Below are 23,621 nucleotides of genomic sequence, written 5' to 3' on the forward strand. Positions count from 1 at the left end.
TTGCATTTGGTAGCCGCAAAAATTTAAACTTAAATTTATAATGAACTGAAAGTTGATATTACATCAAGTCATTTAAAAAAAGTGATTCCATTCTTTAAAAAAATCCCCAGTTTTTAGATTAGTCCATGGACGATTCGGTCAGATCTTTAATTAGATTTGTTAGTAGAGGATTTTATTCTACTCCATACATCTTAATTTTAGATGCAGTACTTCGACATTCTGTATTATCAGAAGATGATTTAATCCATTTACTTGGTATTAAAAGAAAAGAATTAAGATCATTATGTAATAAATTAGTTGATGATAGATTATTAGTAAATCATATACAAAGAGAAGATAATGGACAACAAAAATATGTTACAAGAACTTATTTTTTTATACATGTTACTGAAGCTATTGATTCAATTAAATGGAAAGTTCATTCGATTGTCAATTTATTAAAACAAGAAATGTCTACTTTTGGAAATCCACAAGGTTATGTTTGTCCTCGATGTGGAAGGAAAGTTTCACAATTGGATGCCATATCTTTGTTAAGTGAAGATAAGACTGAATTTATATGTGATGTTTGTCAAGGAGTATTGATTGAAGATGATTCATCACAACAAGCTATATTAAAACAAGAAAAATTGGAAGATCTTATGTTACAAATTGATCCAATTATTAAATTTTTAAAAATAATTGATGAAAATCAAATTACAGATAATGATTTTGAAAGTGCTTTATTACAAGCTATTCCTGCACAATCAACTACATCAGCTCAATATACTTTATCTAATAAAGTTAGTAATAAATCTAGATCAAATGCTCAACAATTACAAGCAGCAGCTGCAAAATCACAAGCTACTTTACATGTCTCAATTACTGCCAATGATGAGAATTATGAGAAAGAACAAGAAGAAAAAGAAAGAAGAAGACAAAAATTGGAACAAAATGCATTACCTTCATGGCATTCAAATAGTACTGTGGGTAATAAACAAAATGTAGATTATGTTAAAGATGAAGACTTAGATGATATGGGAAATAGAAATGAGGAAATTCCAGAGATTAAAGAAGAAAAAATCAAGACTGAAGAGTTAGATGATGATGAAAACAACGGGACTGATATGTCTTCAGTACTACCAACTCCAGAACCATCTACTGGACCAAACGTTCAATCATTGAATGAAAATACTGGCACATCAGATTTGAAAGATAAAGAATCACAAGATGCTTTAGCTGCTTATTATGCTCAATTAGCTGAACAAGATGCAGATGAAGATGAAGATGAAGAAGAAGATGATGACGATGATGAAGATGATTTTGATGATATAGTATAACTAATTCTATTTAAGTACTTTTATTTTAGTCATCTAACGTTTTCTTAGTGTTGATTTATTATTATTTTTTCTACCTGTAGCATGACTTTGTCCAGGATTTGGAGTTCCAGAATTTGAAGAATCAAGAGAAGAACTTAAAAATTTATCAATATCATCGCTCCTATCAATTTGAGCTTTAGCATTAGCTTTTCCTTCTTGTCTTTGTTCTAAAGTTTTGAAAGCATCTTGTATTGGAACATCTTTAAATTGTGCTGCAAATTCAGGGTTTACCCATTCAGCTACATAAGGTGCAATCATTAATCCAATACAAACAAAAAAAAGCATAGTATATACTTTATTTTTGAATATAAAACCTAATGGAGAATTTAATAACATTTGCATTAGTGTACCGTTAGATCTTTCATAAAATTGTATATAATTTCTAAAACTTATTTTTAATGGTTCATTGGAAGATAGTTTTATGGTTGTTTCATTTAATGAGGGTGATCCTAATTTATCTTCCAAAATTATAAATTCATCATTTGTAACATTAATCTTAAATCTATTTTGAACCAATTCAAAATCATATGGATTTATTATGAGTTCATAATTATTATCATTTTGTAAATTTTTAAATTTTATATTATAATTTTTATCAGCTATGGATTGTTGAATTGGTTTAAAATTAATATTTTTAAATTTTTGATTTGAAGTTGGTAAAAGATATAATTGTGCATTTATTCTATTTGTATTATCTAAATTTGGAATTTTTGATTTATGTAATTGTGAAATATCATTTTCTACCTCAAGTGGAATGTTTTCTAACTTAATATTCAAATCTAACGCATTCGCTATAATAAGATGGATTAATGAGATGATTAAAATTGAAAATCTCATTGTGAAAAAAATTTTGAATTTTCTAAGACTAATGTGAGTCAGTAAACAACTAATTAACTATTTGGTTGAAGGCAATGCTTAAATCTAGTTGCTTGAAATGTGAATAGTAAACTCACAGTCAGATTCAAATTCAAATTTGATTTTTGATAAAAACTCGAGCGCCGCATACAAGTTGGTAGCGATAATTAAATGCTATAAATTGAATCAATTAAAATTTTCAAAAACTCTTCGACCAACCTTTTTCTTCTTCTCTTCTTCTCTATTGTACATGTATGTGTATTATTGTAGGGCGACAATTTCAAAGTTCATATGAATAATCTATTTTACGATTGCTGCTCTCTACAACGCATACTATAGTGATACTAGGAAAACCTTTTTAAAAAGTCTTCTTAGTCAAGGAAAATACGGGCGTGGTTGAGTCCTTCATATTTTTTGAGGATTGTTTCAACTGAGCATTCTAGCCTCCAAACATTTTGAAACCTTTTATAATTACTCTTTTTGAAGAAATGTGAAAGTTGTTGAAGAAGTAGTTGCGAAAATTAAGAGAGTTTGCTATTTATCTAATCAAACTTATCAAAAGATTAATTACTTTTACGTTAATTATTATATTGTAAGAACTATTCTACTATATGTATTTACTTTATTTAGGTTTTAAACTTCTAGAACCCCAACGATCATAACAATACAATCCTATACCAATTAAAATTAATCCAATAATTTGTTCAAAAGTTAAATTATTTATTTTTGATGAAATTAAATCAGATCCATTATTATTAAAATTAAAAGTTAATAAAATACTTATAGTAATTAATACAATTCTTTTTAACATTGATGCTATTGAATAAGATAATGCTGGAATTGAACCAAGTAAATGAAATGCTAATAAAGTTTGTAAAAAATGTGATAAACTATCTAAAACAATTAATATCATAATTTGTAAAAATTCAGTAGTATTTGTTTGTGGAGTGGTAGAATCAATTGTAGTAGATATTGTTAATTGATTATATAATGATGGTAATTCATTCATTAAAAATCCAGATATTGAAAAAGATGAACCAATTAATGAACAATATAATATTATAGTTAATTTATCAGGTTTTGATATTTTATTTAAATCGAATTTTTCAACGAGAAATCCAAATGGATTATTTATGCTAAGATTATTATTGAAAACTGCATTTTGATATGCTGTGGATGTTGGTTTTGAAGATTGTTGTAAAGGAGGAGTTAAAAGATGATTTTCTTTCATTTGATCTAATGATAAATCTGATGTTGAATATGGTAATTTTAATGAATTTGATCGTTGTTTGAAATTTAGATATTTGAACCCATTTGAATCATTATTTTTTGTTTTATGATCATTTTCATTATATGGACCATCATTTACAGATAATTTTTCTTTATCAGCTATATGTTCAATTGATGGTTGTTTTTGTAAATGAGGTTGAAAATATCCATTTTTTTCATTTTCATCTTGAAATTTAAAACTTGGTATAAATGGAGTTGAAGGTCTTGAAATATCAGTATTTAAAACTAATGAAGCAGGATTATGTAATTTTTCATCATTATTATCCCATGTAATTAATTGTTTTCCATAAATATTTTGTCCAGCAAATATTATAGTACTAATTAAACATAAAAGTATTCCATTAATTTGTTTTTGATCTATTTCATTATCATCATTCGTCAATAAATTTGTTTTAGAATTTGGGTTTTTTATTGAATCTGAAGTAATAATTAATATCACTCCAAGAAGTAATGGGACTAATGATAAGTAAGTTATAACAGGAAAAATGACTTTATATATAATTCTGTACCCTAGTACTATTAATAAAGGACTTAATGCTTTTATACTTGAAATAGTTGGTAACGGAATTAAAGAAGTTGCACTTAATGAAAAATATTTCCCTAAAAATTGAAATAAACCTAAGGGAAAAATTTTCAAAAGAACAGCAATTGATAGTATAGGTTTATCATGGGTTTCAATTGAAGGTATACTACCCTTGGGAAAATGGTTTATTAAAAATGGATTTTTTCTACTAATCAATATGAATATATAAGCCAAGAGAGCACCTATTAGAAATTGACATTGTGATAAAAATAAAGGATATGTGAATTTAGTTAAAATTATCTTCGTTAGTTGTGACGTTATTGATGAGACTAGATACCATATCAAACATGTAATTATAGTTTTAATTGAAATTGGTGGTAGTATATCATTTGTAAATAAGAATTTCATTTGGCAATTTGATGACTTTGATTAATATTTTCAACAAGTCAATCGTTTGTTTTGATGAGATGAAAGACTCCGTAAAGTAGTAGATTGTAGAATTGTGAATGTGCGTCTTAAGTCTCGAACCGTTGATTGAAGGTGTTAATTATAGTAGTTGTTTATGAATGGTGTCTTATGTATATGTATTGAATTATATAAATATATTTTTGCTATTAATAATTTTTTATTTATTTATTTTATCTTTATAGAATTTTAATTTATTTTAGTAAAAAGTTAAGATACGAGAAATTTTTAATTTTGTGTAATTATATTCTACATTAGACTAATTCTAAATTCTACAGTATTAAAGTTTTATAGTTATCTCAACTTCTACTCTCAAGAGTTGTTGTTAAGTATCAGTATTGTATCTTTGCAAAAGCAATTGGCTGTTAATAAAATCATATAAAACTAAATAAGGGGGCAGCTTTTAAATCATCCAGCATTCTCAAATGCAATGTTGCTTAATTGCTCCGTAATTCAATAGAATCCCGGTTAAATAAACGTATACAAAGACTTTAGAACACAAATACTCCATTATTTATTGCTAAATATGTGAAGTCATATTTACTTCGTATTGGTGGGCTTTATTATTTACTTGAGCACCATCAAACTCTAATAACGAAAGGTTGAATCTTTTAATGTTAGTCTTTCTGTGTAGCTTGAAAAACTTGTAAACTTTTCAGATAAATTTTGTTGCAAAACTGAGCTTATAAGTAACTGACTTGTTACTTGAGCCAATAAATTAATCAAAACTCGGTGCGTAGTTATTCATATAGTCGGGCAAGCTGGTACTTTTTTAAGTCTATCTACATCCTCCCTGAATCAAATGCTAGTTGTAACAATTACTTGGATTTGCTTGTGAACATTTCGAGTCATTGACTAGGACTTTTTAGATGATAGTCGGAAGCCTCCAAGATACATTATATTTGATTCTTGTCTGTACATCGTGAAGCTGGTTTCAAACGCTAAAGCTTGGTGAGCTCTCAAATACAAGAATTGTTTAATTCCAAATTCTGCTCATTAATGAAAGGGGTGTATTCGATATCAACACAAATTGGATCTCAATTAACCAACGTTTTACGGTTTAAAGTTTCAAGTATCTTTTGATCTTGAGGTTGTATCATTTGGTAGATTTATCCTCACACTCTTGTGACTTGAAATATCAATGTTGCAAGTTGTATGAATCACGAACCGATTTTGTGTCCACTGATTAAATAGATAAAAATCTTAATAGACAAAATTAAACTAAAATTTCGAGTAATCTATCTTAAAATTCTATTCGAAAACTTGCATGAGGGCTATATCAACTGTAGCAGTTAAACCGTTATGTCAACGATTTTATTCCATAGCAATACCAGCCACAGGTGTTGAAGGAAGATTACCACTTTATGATACGAATAAACATATTAAACCGAACAACATAAACCAAGCAGTAACCATCACTGATCCATTTCAAATATATCAAAATTACATACTGTTGGGAATACTAGAGAAAGATGAGTTACAATTAAGAGTCATGAAAGAATTTCAAAAACTTTATCATAGAGTGATTGATTATACACCACCAGAAGAATTGTCAATTAAATTAAGTCTACTATTGAGAGAAATTGAAATTAAACAATCTGAAATCAATATGAGAAGGCGAAGTAAATCACCATTCAAGTTTTTAAGTCAAAATCCAGAAAAAACAAAAAAATCTTTGGTCAAGTTTATGACGGATGAAGAGGAACTTTCAAATTTTGCTTCACCTCAAGGTTTACTAGTTCATGGTGATGTAGGAAGTGGGAAATCCCTACTAATGGATATTTTTGCTTCATCATTGCCACATAAATCTAAGATGAGGTGGCATTTTAACAATTTTATACTTTGGGTATTCAATGAAATGCATAATATTCAACAACATAGGTCAAAAATAATGGATCATACAGAGCTCAAACATACCATGGAAAATGAATTTATTTTATATGAAATTGCTCAAAAAATGATTGCAAAAAACACAATTTTAATGCTTGACGAATTCGTATTACCTGATATAGCTAGTGCTAATATCATTAAAATATTATTTACATTTTATTTTAAACTTGGTGGAGTTTTGATTGCAACCTCCAATAAATTACCAGAAGAATTATACTCCACACAATTTCATAAATTAAAGTTCAAAAGCTTTGTAGGAATATTGAATTCCAGATGTCAAACTATTGATATGAAATCAACAAAAGATTATCGAACCTATTTTGCTAGTGAATCTAATCAAGAGCCTTATTTGGTTGTACGTAGAGATAATGAAGCAAACCAAGATCAAATATGGGATCATTTAATTAAGACAAAAGCATTAGGCATACCAGAAGATTCTAATTTAATGGACAAATCTTTGAAAGAACTTGGAAAACCATCGGAAGTACGAGTGTATAACAGAACCACTAAAATCCCACTAAGTTTCAATGACGATACAATTTGTTATTTAGATTATGGCGAAATATGCCAAGGTTTAACCTCATCTTCCGATTACATAACAATCACATCCAAGTACAAAACCATCATCCTAGACAATGTACCCATAATGACAACAAAAATGAAAAATGAAGCACGAAGATTTATTACTTTATTGGATGCCGTTTATGAATCAAAATGTCAATTTTTTATGAGAAGTCAAGTCGATATTGACTACCTTTTCTTTCCTGATGCGTTAAAAACTGAAGATAAAGAATTCCAAGAGTACCTCAAATTACATTTAAAATCAGAGGGAAATGAAGATAGATTGGAGGTTCAAGACGAAGAAATGTTTGCTAAAACTTCAATTGCAATGCTGAATCCATATAGACCAAACATTGTCTCTTATGATCTGGAAAAGACAGAACATTATAATGAGCCAAGCTCCACGAGAACTGTTCCAAAATCAAATTATTCTAATATAAAAGCATTTCAAGGAGATGATGAAAAATTTGCATTTAAAAGAGCTGTGTCAAGAATCAAAGAAATGGTTTTATCTGATAATTGGAGAAAACAAGATCGTTGGATTTCATTGCATGATGAAATGAGACCTTGGGAGAATGTTAAAGATAAATCAGTTTCTAAGGTCATTCCATCGACAAATTTCACGAGTAATGATGACAAAAATATGGAGAATTTAATGAAGGATAATTCTATGAAAGATATTATTGAAAATTTAAGTGTTACGTTACCGAAGGACTATACTCAAAGTAAAAACATTCCATTCAGATTATTTAACTCAAAAATAGCACCTATTTTTGATAATTTACAAAATTTTTGGGCAATGGGTTCATGGACTAGTTCACAGGGTAAAAGATTGAAAGATCGTATAGGACGAAGTTGGATTAGATCTAGTATTAGAGATCATAAATAGAGGTAATAGACAAAAAATTTAGACATAGCTATATGAGGTTTTCTTCTCAAACGGTATCTAATCAAGTTCTCCGACCTGTCTAGTTTCGTCTCGTCTCTCTCGACTTAAAAGTACTTTACGAGAAGATTGTGGGGAAGAATTTTTTAAAATATTTTTCCAGACAAAGATCCACGGTAATTTTTGTGTATGTAATTTTTATACAATCAAGATCTGATCAACAAATCATCAAAATAATTAAAGCTATCAAAACATCAGCATGAGTATATTGACAGCAGAGAGACTAGTCAGATTAGCATATAAGTATCCAAGTTTGAAAAACACATGGTATCTAATAGCTACCGCATGTTTGACAGTGGTAAATCAACCACAAGAAATACCAATAGTTTATCATTTTGCTTTACGTCAACAACTACTAGATAATTTTCCATCATCGACTTCAAATGCATCAAGTGATAACTCAACTCAATCTCAACCTTCTTCCACAAATTCAACTAATTTATTAACTAATCGATATTTGATTCAATTAGCTCAAGATTCAATAAATTCAGCAAAAAAGTATGAAGACTTATCAGCTGTAGGAGTTAATTTACCCGATATATTGATTCCTCATACATACTACGAAGAATTACCTTTGAAATTTAAATTCTCCAAAAATACTGATATACATATGATGCAAGATCAATTGACTTCAAGGTTTAGGGAAGTGATTTTGAAAAGTGTAGCCTTGAGTGGATTACCAAGAGCTATTAATGCATTAATGATTTTGAAAACCGTTACTCCGACAAATTTAAAGACTGGAGTTGCCCCGGAACGTCCTTGCATTGTACGTCCTGGTCATATCCCATCAGCATCCATTGTAAGTGAGGATGTTAATGGTACAAGATTTGATAAAGAAGATGATGCATCAATAGATACTATTGATGGACCAATATCAGAACAATCTATAAATATTCAACAAATAACCTCAGATCTAATAAGAGGTTCAAACTTTTGGAATGCAGTATACACAAAAATTAGTAATAGAGTAAAGAATCAAATGTTGACTGCTTATCCTGACTTATGGTATTTTGCTTATCATCATGTATATGCTCCATTATTAAGTTTTACAAAAATAATTTCCGCAAAAGAAACTTCATTGTGTGTAGTTGCTTGTTTAATACCACAAGATGTTAATCCACAATTGAAAGGGCATTTGAAAGGAGCTTTAAACAATGGAGCAACTAAGGAAGAATTAAATGATGTGAGATCTCTAGTTTTTAATATTTGTGATTGGACTGGTGGAGTTAAATGGAAAGAAGGAAAAGAAAATGTTGCAAAATTGTAGAAGCATCGGTTGAAAGTTATTAATATTTGATAGAATAATGATACGATTACATGTATATTATGCTTCTCTATCGTTGAATAGGCTATCGCTCTAATCCAGACTGGGTTATCAAAATTCTACCCCAGATAATGTAAATAATAGCACAAAACTAAATTCTACAAAATCACATTCTTCCATGATCAAAATTAAACCAAAGAATAAATAAACCGTTTAATCCACAACCATTATATTACAGTACCTACAGATATGGTTTTATTGACTCCTGAAAGACTACTCAACCTTGCATATCATTACCCAGATTTACACAATACGTGGTACCTAATAGCAACGGCATCATTATTGGAATTAAATTTGATTGATGAAATTCCTATAATTTTACATTTTGCATTAAGACAACAATTATTTGAATTTTCCAAGGATGAAGAAAGTGTTGTAAGAAATGAAATTATGATAAAATTAGCCCTGGATTCAATAAAGTCCAGTGAACGTTGTGTTAGAATGTATTCTACTGGTGTGAAAATTCCTGATGTTTTAATACCTTTAGCTTATCATAGAAAAATTCCTTTAAATTATAAATATAATCGTGGAGAAGATATTATTAGGAAGCAGCAATTTATTGTAAATCAAATCAATGAAGTAGTTTTGAATTTAGTTTCGATGTGTGGTTTACCAAAGGTGATCAACGGTTTGACTGCAATAAAAGCAGCTACGCCAACTAGATTATCTAATCATGCTTTGAAACGGATTAATGAAGTGAATATTATTCCAAATGATCCAAATGGAGTTGAAACAATCGATGGTCCAATTTCGGCCTCATCAATTGATACAAAAGTTATAAAATCAAATCTTATACGTGGGTCCAATTTTTGGAATTCAATTTATACAAAGGGTGTAAATATAAAGATAAAAAAGCAAATGATAAATGCAAGTCCGGATTTATGGTACTATGTATATAATCATATTTACTCGTATTTGTTAAGTTATAACACCATTTTAACTGCCAAAAAGACTTCATTGGTTTTAATAGCTTGTTTAATAATTCAAGATGTGACTCCTCAATTAAAAGGACACTTGAAAGGGGCTTTGAATAATGGTGCTTCAGAGGCAGAAATTGCAGCCACCAAAAAAATGGTGTTGGAAATTTGTGAATGGAACGGACACTCATGGAAGAATCAGGTCAATAGTGTAGCTAAGTTATAGTGAATTTTATAGAGTAAAGTCAAGTTAATTAGTTCAAGATATCTTGTTCTCTTTTACAATTTGAGCTACAGATGTCCAAATCACTTATTTACCGTTTGATTTATTTAAAAAATTATCCCATTAGATTATAGAATCACAACTTGATTCTACTCTGTCTCTTAATCAATAAGATCTGTAATCCACAAAATGCAAAGAATCCCAAATATACAAATACACCACCAAAGACAGTTCTAGCAACGGCTTCACCATCTTCAGGATCATTTATTGATCCCATAAGTGACTCACTATTTGATTTGAATAGAAAGCCTATGACAGATAATATAACTATTGCAAATGCTGATAATATGAAGCAACAATAAGCTTGAAATGTGGATACTACTGGTTTCATATTATATAACTATTGTTGTTGATAATTGTTGAATACTCGAATGTTTAAAACAATGGTTTTCCTTTGATATAGCTAATGGTAATTATAGAAATTAAATAAATATAGGTTTTGAATTATGACTTTTGTGGTATTGACAATGGTATTGGATTGTTAATGATAGCTTTGGTTATCAATTTTGACTTCATCAATATTAATTTCAAGCAACACCAAAATAATTTTAAAAAAGATTTGGTAGCGAGCACTATCGATTGATTTATAAAAAGACCTTCTTCGCTAGATTATATAGAATGAATAGAGCTATTGAAAAGCAGTTAGCAATGAGGGTTAATCTAAAAAGAGACAACTTACTGGCGGTAACTCTTCAAAATTGAAAGATATTTTAATTGCATTCAAGAAAAAATCAACCATTTTTAGACAGGCCTTTTGCTTTGATTTACCTCAATTTGAACTCATATACCTTTCACATTAGAAAATATCAACTTCAAACATATACAAATTACGTTTGAATTTTGGTTGGTGACCACCTGAGCTTATTTTTGGTTTAATTAAAAATATTTTCGAAAAAATGGGTTCAACATATTGTTTTATTTGCAATCGGAGCTGAAATACCCCAAAATCCTTTCGAAAAAGTGGTAGCCACCACTGATTTGACTAAATTAAATTTGCAGCAAGATTTTTGAGTAATAAAACAGGTCAAAGGAAATGCTTAAAGCTATCAAAATATCTTGAGTTCAATTGGTTCCTTTTGGGAACTGTGTTTGGGAAAAATCGTTCATATCGTACCTAAACAAACTAACTAAAACTTTGTTACAAATCAACATCATCACCTTCTTCCTCATCATCTAAATTTATAGAATTTTGCTCATTTTCTCCACCACTTGCTAATTTAGTCTTTCCACGTTTCCTTCTTTCCTTAATCAGTTGAATAGTTTTATAAGTATCTTTCAAATCATGCAATCTATTAGCTATATTTATTGTATTTTTCAACCAATCAAGTTCAAGTTGTTGAGATTTTAATAGTGTTCGATTATTTCTTGATTTCTCCTTTACTTCTTCCTTTTCATTACCTTTTATTATAGCTTTCATGAATTCGTCATATTTTGATATTTCTTCTAAAGATTCAAGAACTGTTTTTCGATTGACTTTCGGTGTTGGGTGTTGTTCTTGTTCGATAACAACTTCAGTCTCGGTTGGTGTCTGTACCGGTGATTCTGCTGGTAAGGGCATTGGTGCTGGTGTAGATTTTGGTGTTGGTGTAGGTGATGGTATTGGTATTGGCGAGACTTGTTCAACGTGTGAATCTTCTTCTTCATCTTCTCTTTCATTCTTTTCTGTCTCTTTTGGTTCAAATTCTGGTACTTCTGCTAGTAGTTCGTTTAATTCTCTTTCCAAACTATCTTCTCGCTCTTCTTTATCTGGTAGTTCATTTTTATTATCATTATTTTCAACTGATGATGGTTTTTCAGTCGTTATTCGTTTGGTAGGTTCATTTGGTTTGTCGATAACAGCAGAAGTATTTGTGATTTTGTCTTCTAATGGAGTGTCATTTGTATCAGAAAGATTAATTTCTGGAAAATTATATTCAAAATCTTGTTCTGACAAATTTAAATCATGTTCAAGTGGAGCATTTATTTTTGGCAGTGGGGTTCCTGTGGATTTTGCATGTTCTAAATCTGATTGTAGCTGATTTTTAAGCGGCGAAGAGGAAACTGATCTTGATGAATCATCTATTTTTTCGTCTAAATTTGTAATTTTTGAACTTATGATATGAGGTGATGTAGTTCTTGATGTAGTTGATAAATCTTTGGGTTCATTAGATTTTTGTTTTGAAAATGGTTCCAAATTTTCTTCTTGCATTTTATCATCATCCGCTATTATTGATTTGCTTGATTTGTCTCGAGTTTTTTTATCGGAATACTGTAGTTTAACAATTTTTGAAGGAGTTAACATTTGCAATTTTTTCGGAGTGGTTTTTATAGATACAAATAAATTGGAATGTTGTTTAATTGGTGTTGTTATATTTGATGAATGTGTGTTTTTATTTTGTGGTGATGTAGGTGTTGTTGAATTGGAGGTATGTGATGATGATGACGAAGGTAGTGAGATAGGTTCGTCTTTGTTGTTTTTCTTGAGACTGATATAATTTGAATTTATTGGTTCATTTCCTACATCGATCATAGGTTCTTCATTAGTTCCCTCAAATTCATTACTGATCTTCATCGAATAGTATTTTGAATCTGAATCATCATCCAGTATTGATCGACGTTTTCTTGCTTTATATTTTAATGTTACAAACATGTATCTCAACACGATGGTTGTTCAATTGATAAGGTGAAGAAAAGTTGTAATAATAATTTGCAACTTTGATAAATGTTAAACGAAGGGAAAAAAATTAATCTTACAATAATAATAAAATTATAATATGAAACAAACTACTTATACGCATTTATCATACAGCAATTTTTAACAGATCAATAATATCCATCTGTAGCAATTCGCCATCAAGGTATTCAACTTTCCAAAATGGTAACAACTCAACTTATACCTGATGAAAAGAATCAACCACTAGTTGAAGCGTCAGAACAAATATCAAATATAATAGAATCATTCATAGAATTAGGAATTTTAGTTCATGATAATCAAGGAACTTCACAATCAAATAAAGCTTTAACAACAAAATTACAATCATTAATTACTCAATTAAGTAAATTAAATGATATACCTAATTTGAATCAAAAATTAATTCCATTAGATGTTATGTCATATATTGAAGATGGTAGAAATCCAGATATTTATACAAGAGAATTTATTGAAGTTAATGCGAAACTGAATGCAAGGATAAAAGGTAAGATGAAAGGTTTTGAGAAATTAAGAGATGTTTTAGGTGATAAATTAGTTAATGAATATCCGAAATTGGAAGTTGGAGTAGAAGATATTAAAAAAAGAACAGAATCAAATGGATTAGAATGATATGGTCATCCAGTATTAATACCCCTTCATATTTAAATCATTCGGTCAAAAATTCACCTCAAGGGATAAAGCAATCCAAGGATTACGAGAATTCCATATATTATGTGGAGGTATGTTCGTTACCCATTACAGTTGGAACCTATATTCATTTAGTACGACCTTATCGGTGATATTCGTTTTGGACAAAACTTTGTAGGGGGATTCATATTGTCAACGTCAGGCTCGAGCATTTAAAGATGATAAAAGGATAAACTATTCTCCAATCGCCAATAAACTGGCTGAACTGTAACCTGGTCAGAAAGAATTTTCAGTGTTTTGCTTGTATATGAGTAAAAGTGGTGTTGTCTATCTTTGATAAATGCAAATTTATTGTAATAACTTAGCATTACGATCTGACTAAATAATAAGAATGAGGTCTACCATAAAATTATTAACAATGTTAAAAAAATTTAAGTTTCAAGTTTACGGTAACATTTACGAGATAATATATAGATCTATGTTATATTGTCAATATAAGTTGTAGTAGAATAAAATAGATCAAAAAAAACAATTACTTTTTACCGATTCTCGTATTTATATTCATCTGTCACGAGTGATGTTATTGTTTGTCGTACGGTTTTCTGCTGATTCTTTAATGCTGGTTGTATTGATTTGATTTAAACGTTAGCGAATTTTGATGCAAAAAAATGGCTGGTTTTGACGTCAATATTGATGTCAAAGTAATACAAGATTCAAAGCCCAATTATCTAGTCTAACGAAGAAGAGAATAGAGTTTGAACGTCCAGAGTCTCAATTAGTATATACAATTATCCCATATTTTTTTTTCACAAGGCTAATGATGTGTAGTGTTGGTATATCTTAATATAAATCAATCTATTTCTCAGTTGCTACCAAATTCAAAATTTCTTTATTTCATTCAATGGATTAGAGGTTATGAATTCTAACGTAGAGATCAATACGCCATTCTTACAGGAATAGATTTGCATTAAACCATGAATTCAGTATGTAACTTTAAATGTTCATCGAACCGTCGATCAATCGTAATTACTAATTACAAGATTGTTTTTGTTGTTGATTTGATTTGTATTACTGTAGAGATCTACTGCATAATTTTTGTCGATCTTTATGCTAGTGGGGTTAAATTTAAATATACGATTTAAGAAATTTATTTAAATTTAGATTTGGAAAAATATATATACAAAAACAAAATAGTATAATCGCGTCTTGTTTACTCTTAATCATTTAACATTAAAATTTGGTCAACCTTATTGTAAACGAGGGACTAAGTTAGAGTTCAAACAACTAGGCTATATTAAGCTGGGTTCGATGGATACAAATAAGAATTACTTCTACACGTTTCCAACAAAATAGAGTTGAAGAACCCCAAACATGTAAACAAGCTATAAAAAAAGCTTAATTCAACGAAACCTAGAACGTGCAATCTCACAGTAAAGAGTTATATAATGCTCACTTAAGATTTAATTGTGAATAACCACAATTTAAATTTTGTCTAAAACAATTGTTTTAAGTAAAAAACAAACGTATTTATAGTATTGTACACAATAGAAAATCAGTTACGTGATATATTGAATCAGTGGAGAAACTACTAAAATAAGCTGAATTATATCTTAATTTGAGCAGGCTTTGATTACAATAAATTTTTGTCTAAATGTATAAGAAACTGAAGAGTCCAGATCGAAAGTACCAATATATAAGTGATTTGATGGACTAAAAACAATTAGTTTTGATAAAAACATAAAAAAATAATTACGAAAGTGTTACAAGAAAATAAAAGTATACAGCTTGAAGAATGTTACAACTTGATCCAATTGAATTGTTTATTTATTCTTTGAGAAGGTTTCATTCCAGATTTGAAAGATCGAACTCATAGTTAAAATAAAAAACGTTTCTTCGACGAATAAAATTTGCACACAAAGATTCTTTTCTTGTTACATTCCCAATTATAGTCCACGAGATAAAGAGTTTATTTTATAACTTTATTCTCATCTAATTATATTCAGAGCTTGAATTATAAATGCTATTTGAAAGACGTTTGGTTGATGTCCTGAAAAATTATATTTATTGTTATTCTCTGATTCGAATAAATGATCAGCGATGAATAAAAAAACTGTTAGATGTAAAAAAGTAAATAATCAACGAGAATCATGCATTGTCAATCTCATCATCGTTACTGTAATATGTATATGCGTGTAATCAACACTTAAATTCCAGCCTCAGAAAAAAAAAAAACAATAGAAAAGTAGCACACAACAATACAAAAAGCAACATAATATTAAAAAGGTTATGTATAATTTAACTTTTGAAATGCTTAATTTGTTCATATTTATTTCAGAATTGGCGTATTTTTTGGAATAAATTTTTAGTTACTTTACATTCAACAATACTTTTGTGCTGGTTATTTAAATTATTCTCCACCAAAAAAAAAATAAAACTAATTTACGAGATTCACGAGATATCACCTCGAAAACTTAAAATTTGAATTTGTTACTTTTATTGCAATTTTTTATTGAACAAGTCGTACATTGAACAGCTCCAGTTAAATCCTTCAAGTACTACCCTTATTACGCAGCCCCACGATGCTTGTAAAGTTAAAAGTCATAATTAATCTTATTTGAATAATTTTCCAGTTTAGAGTTGTATCATTTTAGCTCAATAATTTTGTGTAATTATTTACGATTTTACTTGAAATAAAGAAATTTCCAATTTTGTGTTACTTCCAAATTTATTTTTACTGGTTCAATACCCCCTTATGGATGAAACTTGAATGTTTTCAGTAGAATTTTCTTAGTTAGTTGAATTCTTATATAATTATATATTAATACCTTCAATTATTATTTTATTTCTTTGCATATATATCGTTTTCTTATTGTCTCAATTATTTGGTTCTTCATCACATTTTTCAATTTTCTACTTTGCATTAGTGATTTGCATTATCATTAACAACTATTCATTCGTTTTCCATCACAACATTCATTCAAACAAATCCAAAGATAGACAAATTCATTCATTCAACTGTTCATAATACTATTCCCCTAAGAAATTCATCAAAATCTATATAACAAAAATATTCAAAAATGCATTCATTCAAATTAAGTACATTATTATTTTTATCATCATTAATAGTTTCATCAAAAGCTGAAACAGATACTACTTCATATGAAGGAACAACAACTGTAACAACTATTCCAGAAGTTACTCAAACTACAACAGTTGCACAACAAGTTGGTGTTGATGGGGTTGTTTATATTTATACTGATGATAACGGTGAATTAACTACAACTACTGTCTTTACAGCTACTTCAACTGAAGCAGTTGAACAACCAGAAGTTACTGAATCTCCAAGTACTTCAGCAGAACCAATTGCTTCATCACCAGTTGGTGAATCATCAGTTGTATCAACTCCACAATCTTTCATAACTCCAACTTCTTCTTCAGAATCTCAAATTACAAGTGCAACACCAATATCAGATTCAACTGCTGTTACCAGTGATGCAAGTAGTGCAATTGCAGCAGGAGCAGGTTCAATAACTACCATATCAGTAGATGTTCCACCAGGAGATTATTCCACTTCTACTTTAGTTACTGATACCACATTAGCTGATGGATCTACTGCTGTTTTAGAATTAGTTGTTTTACATACCGCTGTTTGTCTTGTTTGATTAAATTTTAAACAAAACATTACTTCTTATATTTCTTCTAATTATTATGTATCAATAGTTAATAAACAATCTTTTAGTTCAATTTTCAAATACTCTTACAATTTTCAAAATATCTAGTCTACACTGAAATAGCTGATTGTACTTAATACATCAAATACCATATAATAATAAGATTAATATATTTAAATAGAAAAACAAGTATATAAATAAAAATAAAGTTCGAACAAAATTTTAATATTGTTCACCAATCATCATCACTTTCTCCATCATTCACAAATGTTGGTTTTTTCTCTTTAGCCTTCATACCTTTCTCTTTCGCTTTCTCAATTGCCATTTTAGCTTTCAATATAGACATTTCAATCTTCATCATGATTATATCTTTAATTTTCAAAATTATATATTTCGTCTTTAAAATTTTAAATTTAATTTTCTCCTTTAGAATCATTAGCACTAATATCGTTGCCATTTTTAGTTTCTTTAATTTATATTTTATCATTAAAATTGTTTTTATAGTTATTATTTTCACTTTAATAATAATTATAACAATAATCATTTTAGTCTTTTGTAAAATTCTTTTAGTAATTTCAATAATTTTTTTAATTATCATTATTGTTTTAACTTTTATAATCCATAATAATCTTTTCAATTTTATTATAGGTAAAATTAATAATTTTAATAAACCTTGTGCTTCAAATACAACTTCTTCCTCTTCAGCTTCTCCAATTGAAACATCAGGATTCAAATTTGAATTATATTTAGGAGTTATAAAAATCAGTTCTCCAGTTAATAATAAATCTTGTATACCATCCATACCTGATTCCATATAAAGTCCAACTAAAAATAAATTTCTTGATAAATTTGGAAATTCTCTTTTATTTTTTATAAATTCTGATATTGTATCAAATTGAAAAACATTTGATGATTGATTTAATAATTTTTTTGAATTTTCGTCTTTACTGTTTTCATCTATATCAATAAAATCTGTTGGTTTATATCCCTTTACAGATCCAATTTCAAATTCAACAAATTTAACAGGATTAATATCTGCCAATATTAATGTATCACCAGTTTCATTTAAATGTATAACTGTATTATCAAAATCTTCTTTTGCTTCTTCCATTTCTTTATATAATTTTGATTCTTGTAATTGTTCAGCATTTGCAAAATACCATGAATGAATCTCTTCGTTGGGACCAAATTCATGAGTTAAATGTTCTTCTTTTGGTAACATTGCCATTTCAAATTCATCTTTATCAACTACTGAATAGTACATTTGACATGAACTTAGTTGTATTAGAGAAATCACACATAATGCAATTAATTGTAGATACATTTTTTGCTTCTTCTTATTCTACTTCTTCTTCTTTTTACTTCTCAAGTTGCAAAATCTGATTTTTTCAACATTATTAACAATCTGTGATCTTTCACTGATCTAAATATGATTTCAATATAGCAGGATACAATAAAACTCATGGCATAACATACTTTTAGGATGGAAACTTGAAACAAGGAGGAAAGACCCTATAACTAATACTTGGTACTAAGCATAACGAGATCAATCTATTTGGTTTTGTTGTTAGATCTGGATCTGAATCTTCTTTCTTTCACTTTCTCTAAAAAACGTTATGTGGGAAACTGCAATAACTTTAAATTTTGAATAAGGAATGTATAAGCAAAAAACAAAAAACCCATTTATTCTTTCCATCTTGATGTTGGGACTTAATCCACCAATCCATATGGACTCTTAACTCCAAACTTCTTTTTAAAATCAGACCCAAAATTTTTCTCTAAAACTTTATTCTTAACCTTCTCTGATTTAAATTTAGCGTTTTTAACTTTTTTGCTTGCATATTTATTTAATTTATCTTTTTCTTCATAAACTTTTATAATAGTATCTTTTGTTGTATCTAAAACAAATTCAGTTGCCTCGACTGCTGTTATTTTAGTTTTTATAATTCCTGATTCAATTTCTTCAACTGTTATATAAACAACTTTTTTAACCAGTAATATTACTACTGCTGTAACTTCAATTACAGTTTCAACTATTCCATATGCTACATCTTTAACTTTTAAAACAACTTCAACTATTTTATATTTTATAATCATTAATATTTTCTTTTTAATTAACATTAAAATCTTTTTTATAATAATCAATGGTAGTAGTAGAATCTTTTTTATGATAATAAATGGAAGACAAATAAGTAATTTAATAAGCATCAAAATTTTTTTTAAAATTTTTATAGGAAGTAATATTAATTTCAATAAAAGCAATAGTTTTTTGGATTGATGTTCAACCTCTATATCATCTGGTAAATCCAGGTATTCTATACTAGCAGTTTGATTATCACCAGTAGGCTTCATAAAATCAATTGTAAAATCGTTTATTCCATGTTGAATTAATAAATAAGCCATAACTAGACTTGAACTAACTGGAGCCGAAATTGATGCAATATTTTTTTTCAAATCTTGTCCCATTATTCGAATACCTTCCGTATTATTCATTTGTATAACCTCATTCAACTGTGAATCTTCGTAAGGTAATAAACCAATTAATTCTAATTCAAGTTCATAAAATGTTGCAGGCTGTAAAGCAGTTAAAACTAAAGTTTGATTAGTTTCATTGAAATGAATTATAGTTTGATTGAAATTTTTAAATTTATGTTTATCATGACTTTCCATTTCTTTCCATAATGATGATGTTGTCAAATGATCTGCATTTTCGAAATACCAAACATGAACTTCATCTGAATCTATATCATGAACATTATGAATTTCAGGTGAAAATTGATTCGCTAGGATCAAGCAAAAAATGAGTTGAAAACATAGTAGTAGATCGAACAACATTATAGTTCATATTCTTGTCACCATTGTTTCACTTTTGATAAACTTGGCATCATGGATCTATAATATCTTATATACGATAAACTGATGCATAACAATTATATCTCATATACAAATTAAGGACACCCATTGCTAATTTTTTAACGATTTAAAATCTGACATTGTAGATATTCAGGTCTACTTTCACAAAAAGGTTTTTGAGATTTCATTTCATTAATATTGAAAAATAATAAACCTAATTTTTTATATCTGTAAAAAGTGTATATGTCTTCCCATTTACCTTTAATCCAATATCCCGATTTTTTGATACTTTCAATATCAAATTCATTTTCTTCTTCAATTGAATCTTCCTGTAAATATTGGTGTTGATGATATTTAAAATCTTTAACTTTATCAAGTATTCTCCCTTTCAGAATTTTATTTTTAATTTTAGTTTTTGGTAACCAAATCAATTTTTTAATTTTAGCTAAAGGTAATGATATAAATTTTAATTGTTTTTGAATTTGAATTATTTGATCTTCTGATGCTCTACATATAACTGTATCACTTAATAAAACTCTAAATCCAATACCATCCATTCCAAATTCTTGTGCAATATTAACTAATAATAAACTAATTCCAAAAAATATACCAGGAGGTGGAAAAATTCCAATTCCATGAGCTTCAATATGTGTTATAGATGATGTATCATTTTCCATTGTTAAACATCCTGTTACTGGAACAATAGTTGTGAATCTATCCATGATTCCACCAGATTGAAATTCATAAAATGTTAACGGATTTGTAGATGATAAAAATAAAGTTTGATGAGATTGTTTTAAATATATAATTGTTTGATTTAATACATTTGAAGTTGATTTTAAAAGTGATTTCCATAAATTGGAAGAAAATAAATGTTCTTCATTTGTGAAATTCCATGAATGAATTTGTTCTGACTCAAATTGTTGGATCTTGTGCTCTTCCATGAAAATGGCACTGGAAAGACCAACAATTAAGCTTAAAATTAAAGTCAATAACATTGTACTACAAATGTGTCAGTATTGATGTATGTTTCACTTTGGTTGCAAAAAAAAAGTGTTGAAAATTAGTATTATTTTGTTGCAAATTGCATTCAATTTTGCTGAAATTAAAAAGTTTAGTCAAATCACTACAGATGTAGTCGTAGCAAACTTTTACTTTTGAGTCAGACAACACAGTATTTAGATTTCTGATTTAATAAACAATCAATAATGAAAAAGAAATGCTACGGAGGTGGTTGCAAAATGGATTCAAATGCAGTGTCGAAAGATCAAGTTTCAGGATTTCAGAAACGTCATTTATTTTTGTATGGGAGTATTTCCGATAGATTTTACACCATAAATCGGATACTCTAAGATCAGAAATTATCATCTTTTAAAATCATGATCCATTATTTACGAAACTTTGACCATTTTCAACATTCAACGATGGCGATGCTTATCCACAAATTTAAAAAGTTCGAAACTACGATCTTTTCATTCATTAATTAACAATTAAATTAATTCTTAACTCTGAATCATCTTATAAGAAAATTATAACATCATTTTTTAAATAAAATTTCCCAAATCATGTGAGTCCTGTTCCGGAATTTCAATTAATGGTTACAACGTTTAATTTGAGTCACAGTTACACCAGTCGGAAAGAGAAAAAAGAAAATCTTGCATTAAAAAAAAAATGAAAAATTACACTAAACGAAAAAGTTTACTTTTGATACAATCCATTTGAATCATCAATTCGGAGGTAAACAACTTTTGGTAATAGCTCTTCTTTTCATTCAATTCTTACTATATTTTTTACATTTCAAATAAGCTAGTTCCAAATACTCAAAATGTCAGCTCCACAAAAAATAGCAGACTCATTTCAAAAAGCTTTAAATATTTCATCATCTCCAAATGAAGTTTCAACATCACCAACTCAATCATATTTAAGTCAATATATACCTTCAAAACCAACAAAAGCATTAAAACCTTTTTCAACAGGTGATATCAAAATACTATTGTTAGAAAATGTCAATCAAACAGCTATTAACATATTCAAAAATCAAGGATATCAAGTTGAATTTTATAAATCTTCATTACCAGAAGATGAATTAATTGAAAAAATTAAAGATGTTCACGCTATTGGTATAAGATCTAAAACAAAACTTACAGAAAAAGTATTAAAAAATGCTAAAAATTTAGTAGTTATTGGATGTTTTTGTATTGGTACTAATCAAGTTGATTTAAATTTTGCTGCTAAATCAGGTATTGCTGTTTTCAATTCACCTTTTTCAAATTCAAGATCAGTTGCTGAGTTAGTTATAGCTGAAATAATTACTTTAGCTAGACAATTGGGTGATAGATCTATTGAAATGCATACTGGAACTTGGAATAAAGTTAGTTCAAAATGTTGGGAAATTAGAGGTAAAACTTTAGGTATTGTAGGATATGGTCATATTGGATCTCAATTATCTGTTTTAGCTGAAGCAATGGGTATGAATGTTATTTATTATGATGTCAATACTATAATGGCCTTAGGTAATTCAAAACAAGTTGATACTTTAGATGAATTATTGAAAAAAGCTGATTTTGTTACTTTACATGTTCCTGCAACTGCTGAAACCAAGAATTTATTAAGTGCTCCGCAATTTGCAGCAATGAAAGATGGATCATATGTTATAAATGCTTCAAGAGGTACAGTTATTGATATACCTGCTTTAGTTCAAGCCATGAAAGCTGGTAAGATTGCCGGTGCTGCTTTAGATGTTTATCCACATGAACCTGCAAAGAATGGTGAAGGATTATTTAGTGATAATTTAAATGATTGGGCAAGTGATTTAGTTTCTTTAAGAAATGTTATATTAACCCCTCATATCGGAGGATCAACTGAGGAAGCTCAATCAGCTATTGGTGTCGAAGTCGCTAATGCTTTAACCAAATATGTCAATGATGGTACATCTCTAGGAGCAGTGAATTTCCCAGAAGTTGCTTTAAGACCATTAGATTTAGATCAACAAAATGTTGTTAGAGTATTATATATCCATCATAATGTTCCTGGTGTTTTAAAAACTGTCAATAATATTTTATCAAATCATAATATTGAAAAACAATTTTCAGATTCTCAAGGTGATATTGCTTATTTAATGGCTGATATTTCTGATGTAGATATTAGTGATATTAAATCATTATATGAACAATTAGAACAAACTCCATACAAAATTGCTACAAGATTGTTATATTAGAGTTATATACATTAAAAAATCTATAAATGGTCATTAATAGAAGGAGTGTGAATACTTAAATAGTGTGTTATTTTTATTAATAAACATTAAAATAATAATTATAATTTCTTGATTATTTTTTCAAGCGATATGAAGCTATGACCGTAAGCTAT

The 23,621-nt window shown here is 28.5% G+C and overlaps 13 protein-coding genes across 13 annotated transcripts; 7 read left to right on the top strand and 6 right to left on the bottom strand. All coding sequences in view use genetic code 12, as the record gives it.

Annotated features, from left to right (window-relative positions):
* Positions 1 to 125: 125 nt before the first annotated feature.
* On the top strand, positions 126 to 1,316 carry TFA1 (transcription factor TFIIE subunit; the record flags this gene model as incomplete). Its single annotated transcript, XM_051757277.1, has 1 exon — positions 126 to 1,316. The coding sequence occupies one exon, from the start codon at positions 126 to 128 to the stop codon at positions 1,314 to 1,316; it is 1,191 nt and encodes a 396-aa protein (XP_051614839.1).
* A 33-nt stretch (positions 1,317 to 1,349) lies between these two features.
* On the bottom strand, positions 1,350 to 2,192 carry KGF55_002579 (uncharacterized protein; the record flags this gene model as incomplete). Its single annotated transcript, XM_051757278.1, has 1 exon — positions 1,350 to 2,192. The coding sequence occupies one exon, from the start codon at positions 2,190 to 2,192 to the stop codon at positions 1,350 to 1,352; it is 843 nt and encodes a 280-aa protein (XP_051614840.1).
* Positions 2,193 to 2,832: 640 nt separating this feature from the next.
* Positions 2,833 to 4,431, bottom strand: KGF55_002580 (uncharacterized protein; the record flags this gene model as incomplete). The annotated part of the gene is made up of 1 exon (XM_051757279.1): positions 2,833 to 4,431. One exon carries the CDS (start codon positions 4,429 to 4,431, stop codon positions 2,833 to 2,835), a length of 1,599 nt encoding a protein of 532 aa, XP_051614841.1.
* A 1,324-nt stretch (positions 4,432 to 5,755) lies between these two features.
* AFG1 (Afg1p) lies at positions 5,756 to 7,828 on the top strand (the record flags this gene model as incomplete). Its single annotated transcript, XM_051757280.1, has 1 exon — positions 5,756 to 7,828. One exon carries the CDS (start codon positions 5,756 to 5,758, stop codon positions 7,826 to 7,828), a length of 2,073 nt encoding a protein of 690 aa, XP_051614842.1.
* Positions 7,829 to 8,084: 256 nt separating this feature from the next.
* Positions 8,085 to 9,152, top strand: KGF55_002582 (carboxymuconolactone decarboxylase family protein; the record flags this gene model as incomplete). Its single annotated transcript, XM_051757281.1, has 1 exon — positions 8,085 to 9,152. The coding sequence occupies one exon, from the start codon at positions 8,085 to 8,087 to the stop codon at positions 9,150 to 9,152; it is 1,068 nt and encodes a 355-aa protein (XP_051614843.1).
* A 246-nt stretch (positions 9,153 to 9,398) lies between these two features.
* KGF55_002583 (carboxymuconolactone decarboxylase family protein) lies at positions 9,399 to 10,352 on the top strand (the record flags this gene model as incomplete). The annotated part of the gene is made up of 1 exon (XM_051757282.1): positions 9,399 to 10,352. One exon carries the CDS (start codon positions 9,399 to 9,401, stop codon positions 10,350 to 10,352), a length of 954 nt encoding a protein of 317 aa, XP_051614844.1.
* A 133-nt stretch (positions 10,353 to 10,485) lies between these two features.
* Positions 10,486 to 10,740, bottom strand: KGF55_002584 (uncharacterized protein; the record flags this gene model as incomplete). Its single annotated transcript, XM_051757283.1, has 1 exon — positions 10,486 to 10,740. The coding sequence occupies one exon, from the start codon at positions 10,738 to 10,740 to the stop codon at positions 10,486 to 10,488; it is 255 nt and encodes an 84-aa protein (XP_051614845.1).
* An 807-nt stretch (positions 10,741 to 11,547) lies between these two features.
* Positions 11,548 to 13,038, bottom strand: KGF55_002585 (uncharacterized protein; the record flags this gene model as incomplete). Its single annotated transcript, XM_051757284.1, has 1 exon — positions 11,548 to 13,038. One exon carries the CDS (start codon positions 13,036 to 13,038, stop codon positions 11,548 to 11,550), a length of 1,491 nt encoding a protein of 496 aa, XP_051614846.1.
* Positions 13,039 to 13,263: 225 nt separating this feature from the next.
* On the top strand, positions 13,264 to 13,710 carry MED10 (mediator complex subunit; the record flags this gene model as incomplete). Its single annotated transcript, XM_051757285.1, has 1 exon — positions 13,264 to 13,710. One exon carries the CDS (start codon positions 13,264 to 13,266, stop codon positions 13,708 to 13,710), a length of 447 nt encoding a protein of 148 aa, XP_051614847.1.
* A 3,095-nt stretch (positions 13,711 to 16,805) lies between these two features.
* Positions 16,806 to 17,390, top strand: KGF55_002587 (uncharacterized protein; the record flags this gene model as incomplete). Its single annotated transcript, XM_051757287.1, has 1 exon — positions 16,806 to 17,390. The coding sequence occupies one exon, from the start codon at positions 16,806 to 16,808 to the stop codon at positions 17,388 to 17,390; it is 585 nt and encodes a 194-aa protein (XP_051614848.1).
* A 241-nt stretch (positions 17,391 to 17,631) lies between these two features.
* On the bottom strand, positions 17,632 to 18,663 carry KGF55_002588 (uncharacterized protein; the record flags this gene model as incomplete). Its single annotated transcript, XM_051757288.1, has 1 exon — positions 17,632 to 18,663. One exon carries the CDS (start codon positions 18,661 to 18,663, stop codon positions 17,632 to 17,634), a length of 1,032 nt encoding a protein of 343 aa, XP_051614849.1.
* Positions 18,664 to 19,109: 446 nt separating this feature from the next.
* KGF55_002589 (uncharacterized protein) lies at positions 19,110 to 21,250 on the bottom strand (the record flags this gene model as incomplete). Its single annotated transcript, XM_051757289.1, has 2 exons — positions 19,110 to 20,182; positions 20,392 to 21,250. 2 exons carry the CDS (start codon positions 21,248 to 21,250, stop codon positions 19,110 to 19,112), a joined length of 1,932 nt encoding a protein of 643 aa, XP_051614850.1.
* Positions 21,251 to 22,077: 827 nt separating this feature from the next.
* Positions 22,078 to 23,469, top strand: SER33 (phosphoglycerate dehydrogenase; the record flags this gene model as incomplete). Its single annotated transcript, XM_051757290.1, has 1 exon — positions 22,078 to 23,469. One exon carries the CDS (start codon positions 22,078 to 22,080, stop codon positions 23,467 to 23,469), a length of 1,392 nt encoding a protein of 463 aa, XP_051614851.1.
* Positions 23,470 to 23,621: the final 152 nt, after the last annotated feature.

The sequence above is a fragment of the Candida pseudojiufengensis genome (assembly GCF_024610245.1).
Source record: "Candida pseudojiufengensis strain CBS 10847 chromosome Unknown scaffold5, whole genome shotgun sequence".
Lineage (NCBI taxonomy): Eukaryota > Fungi > Ascomycota > Pichiomycetes > Serinales > Debaryomycetaceae > Lodderomyces > Lodderomyces pseudojiufengensis.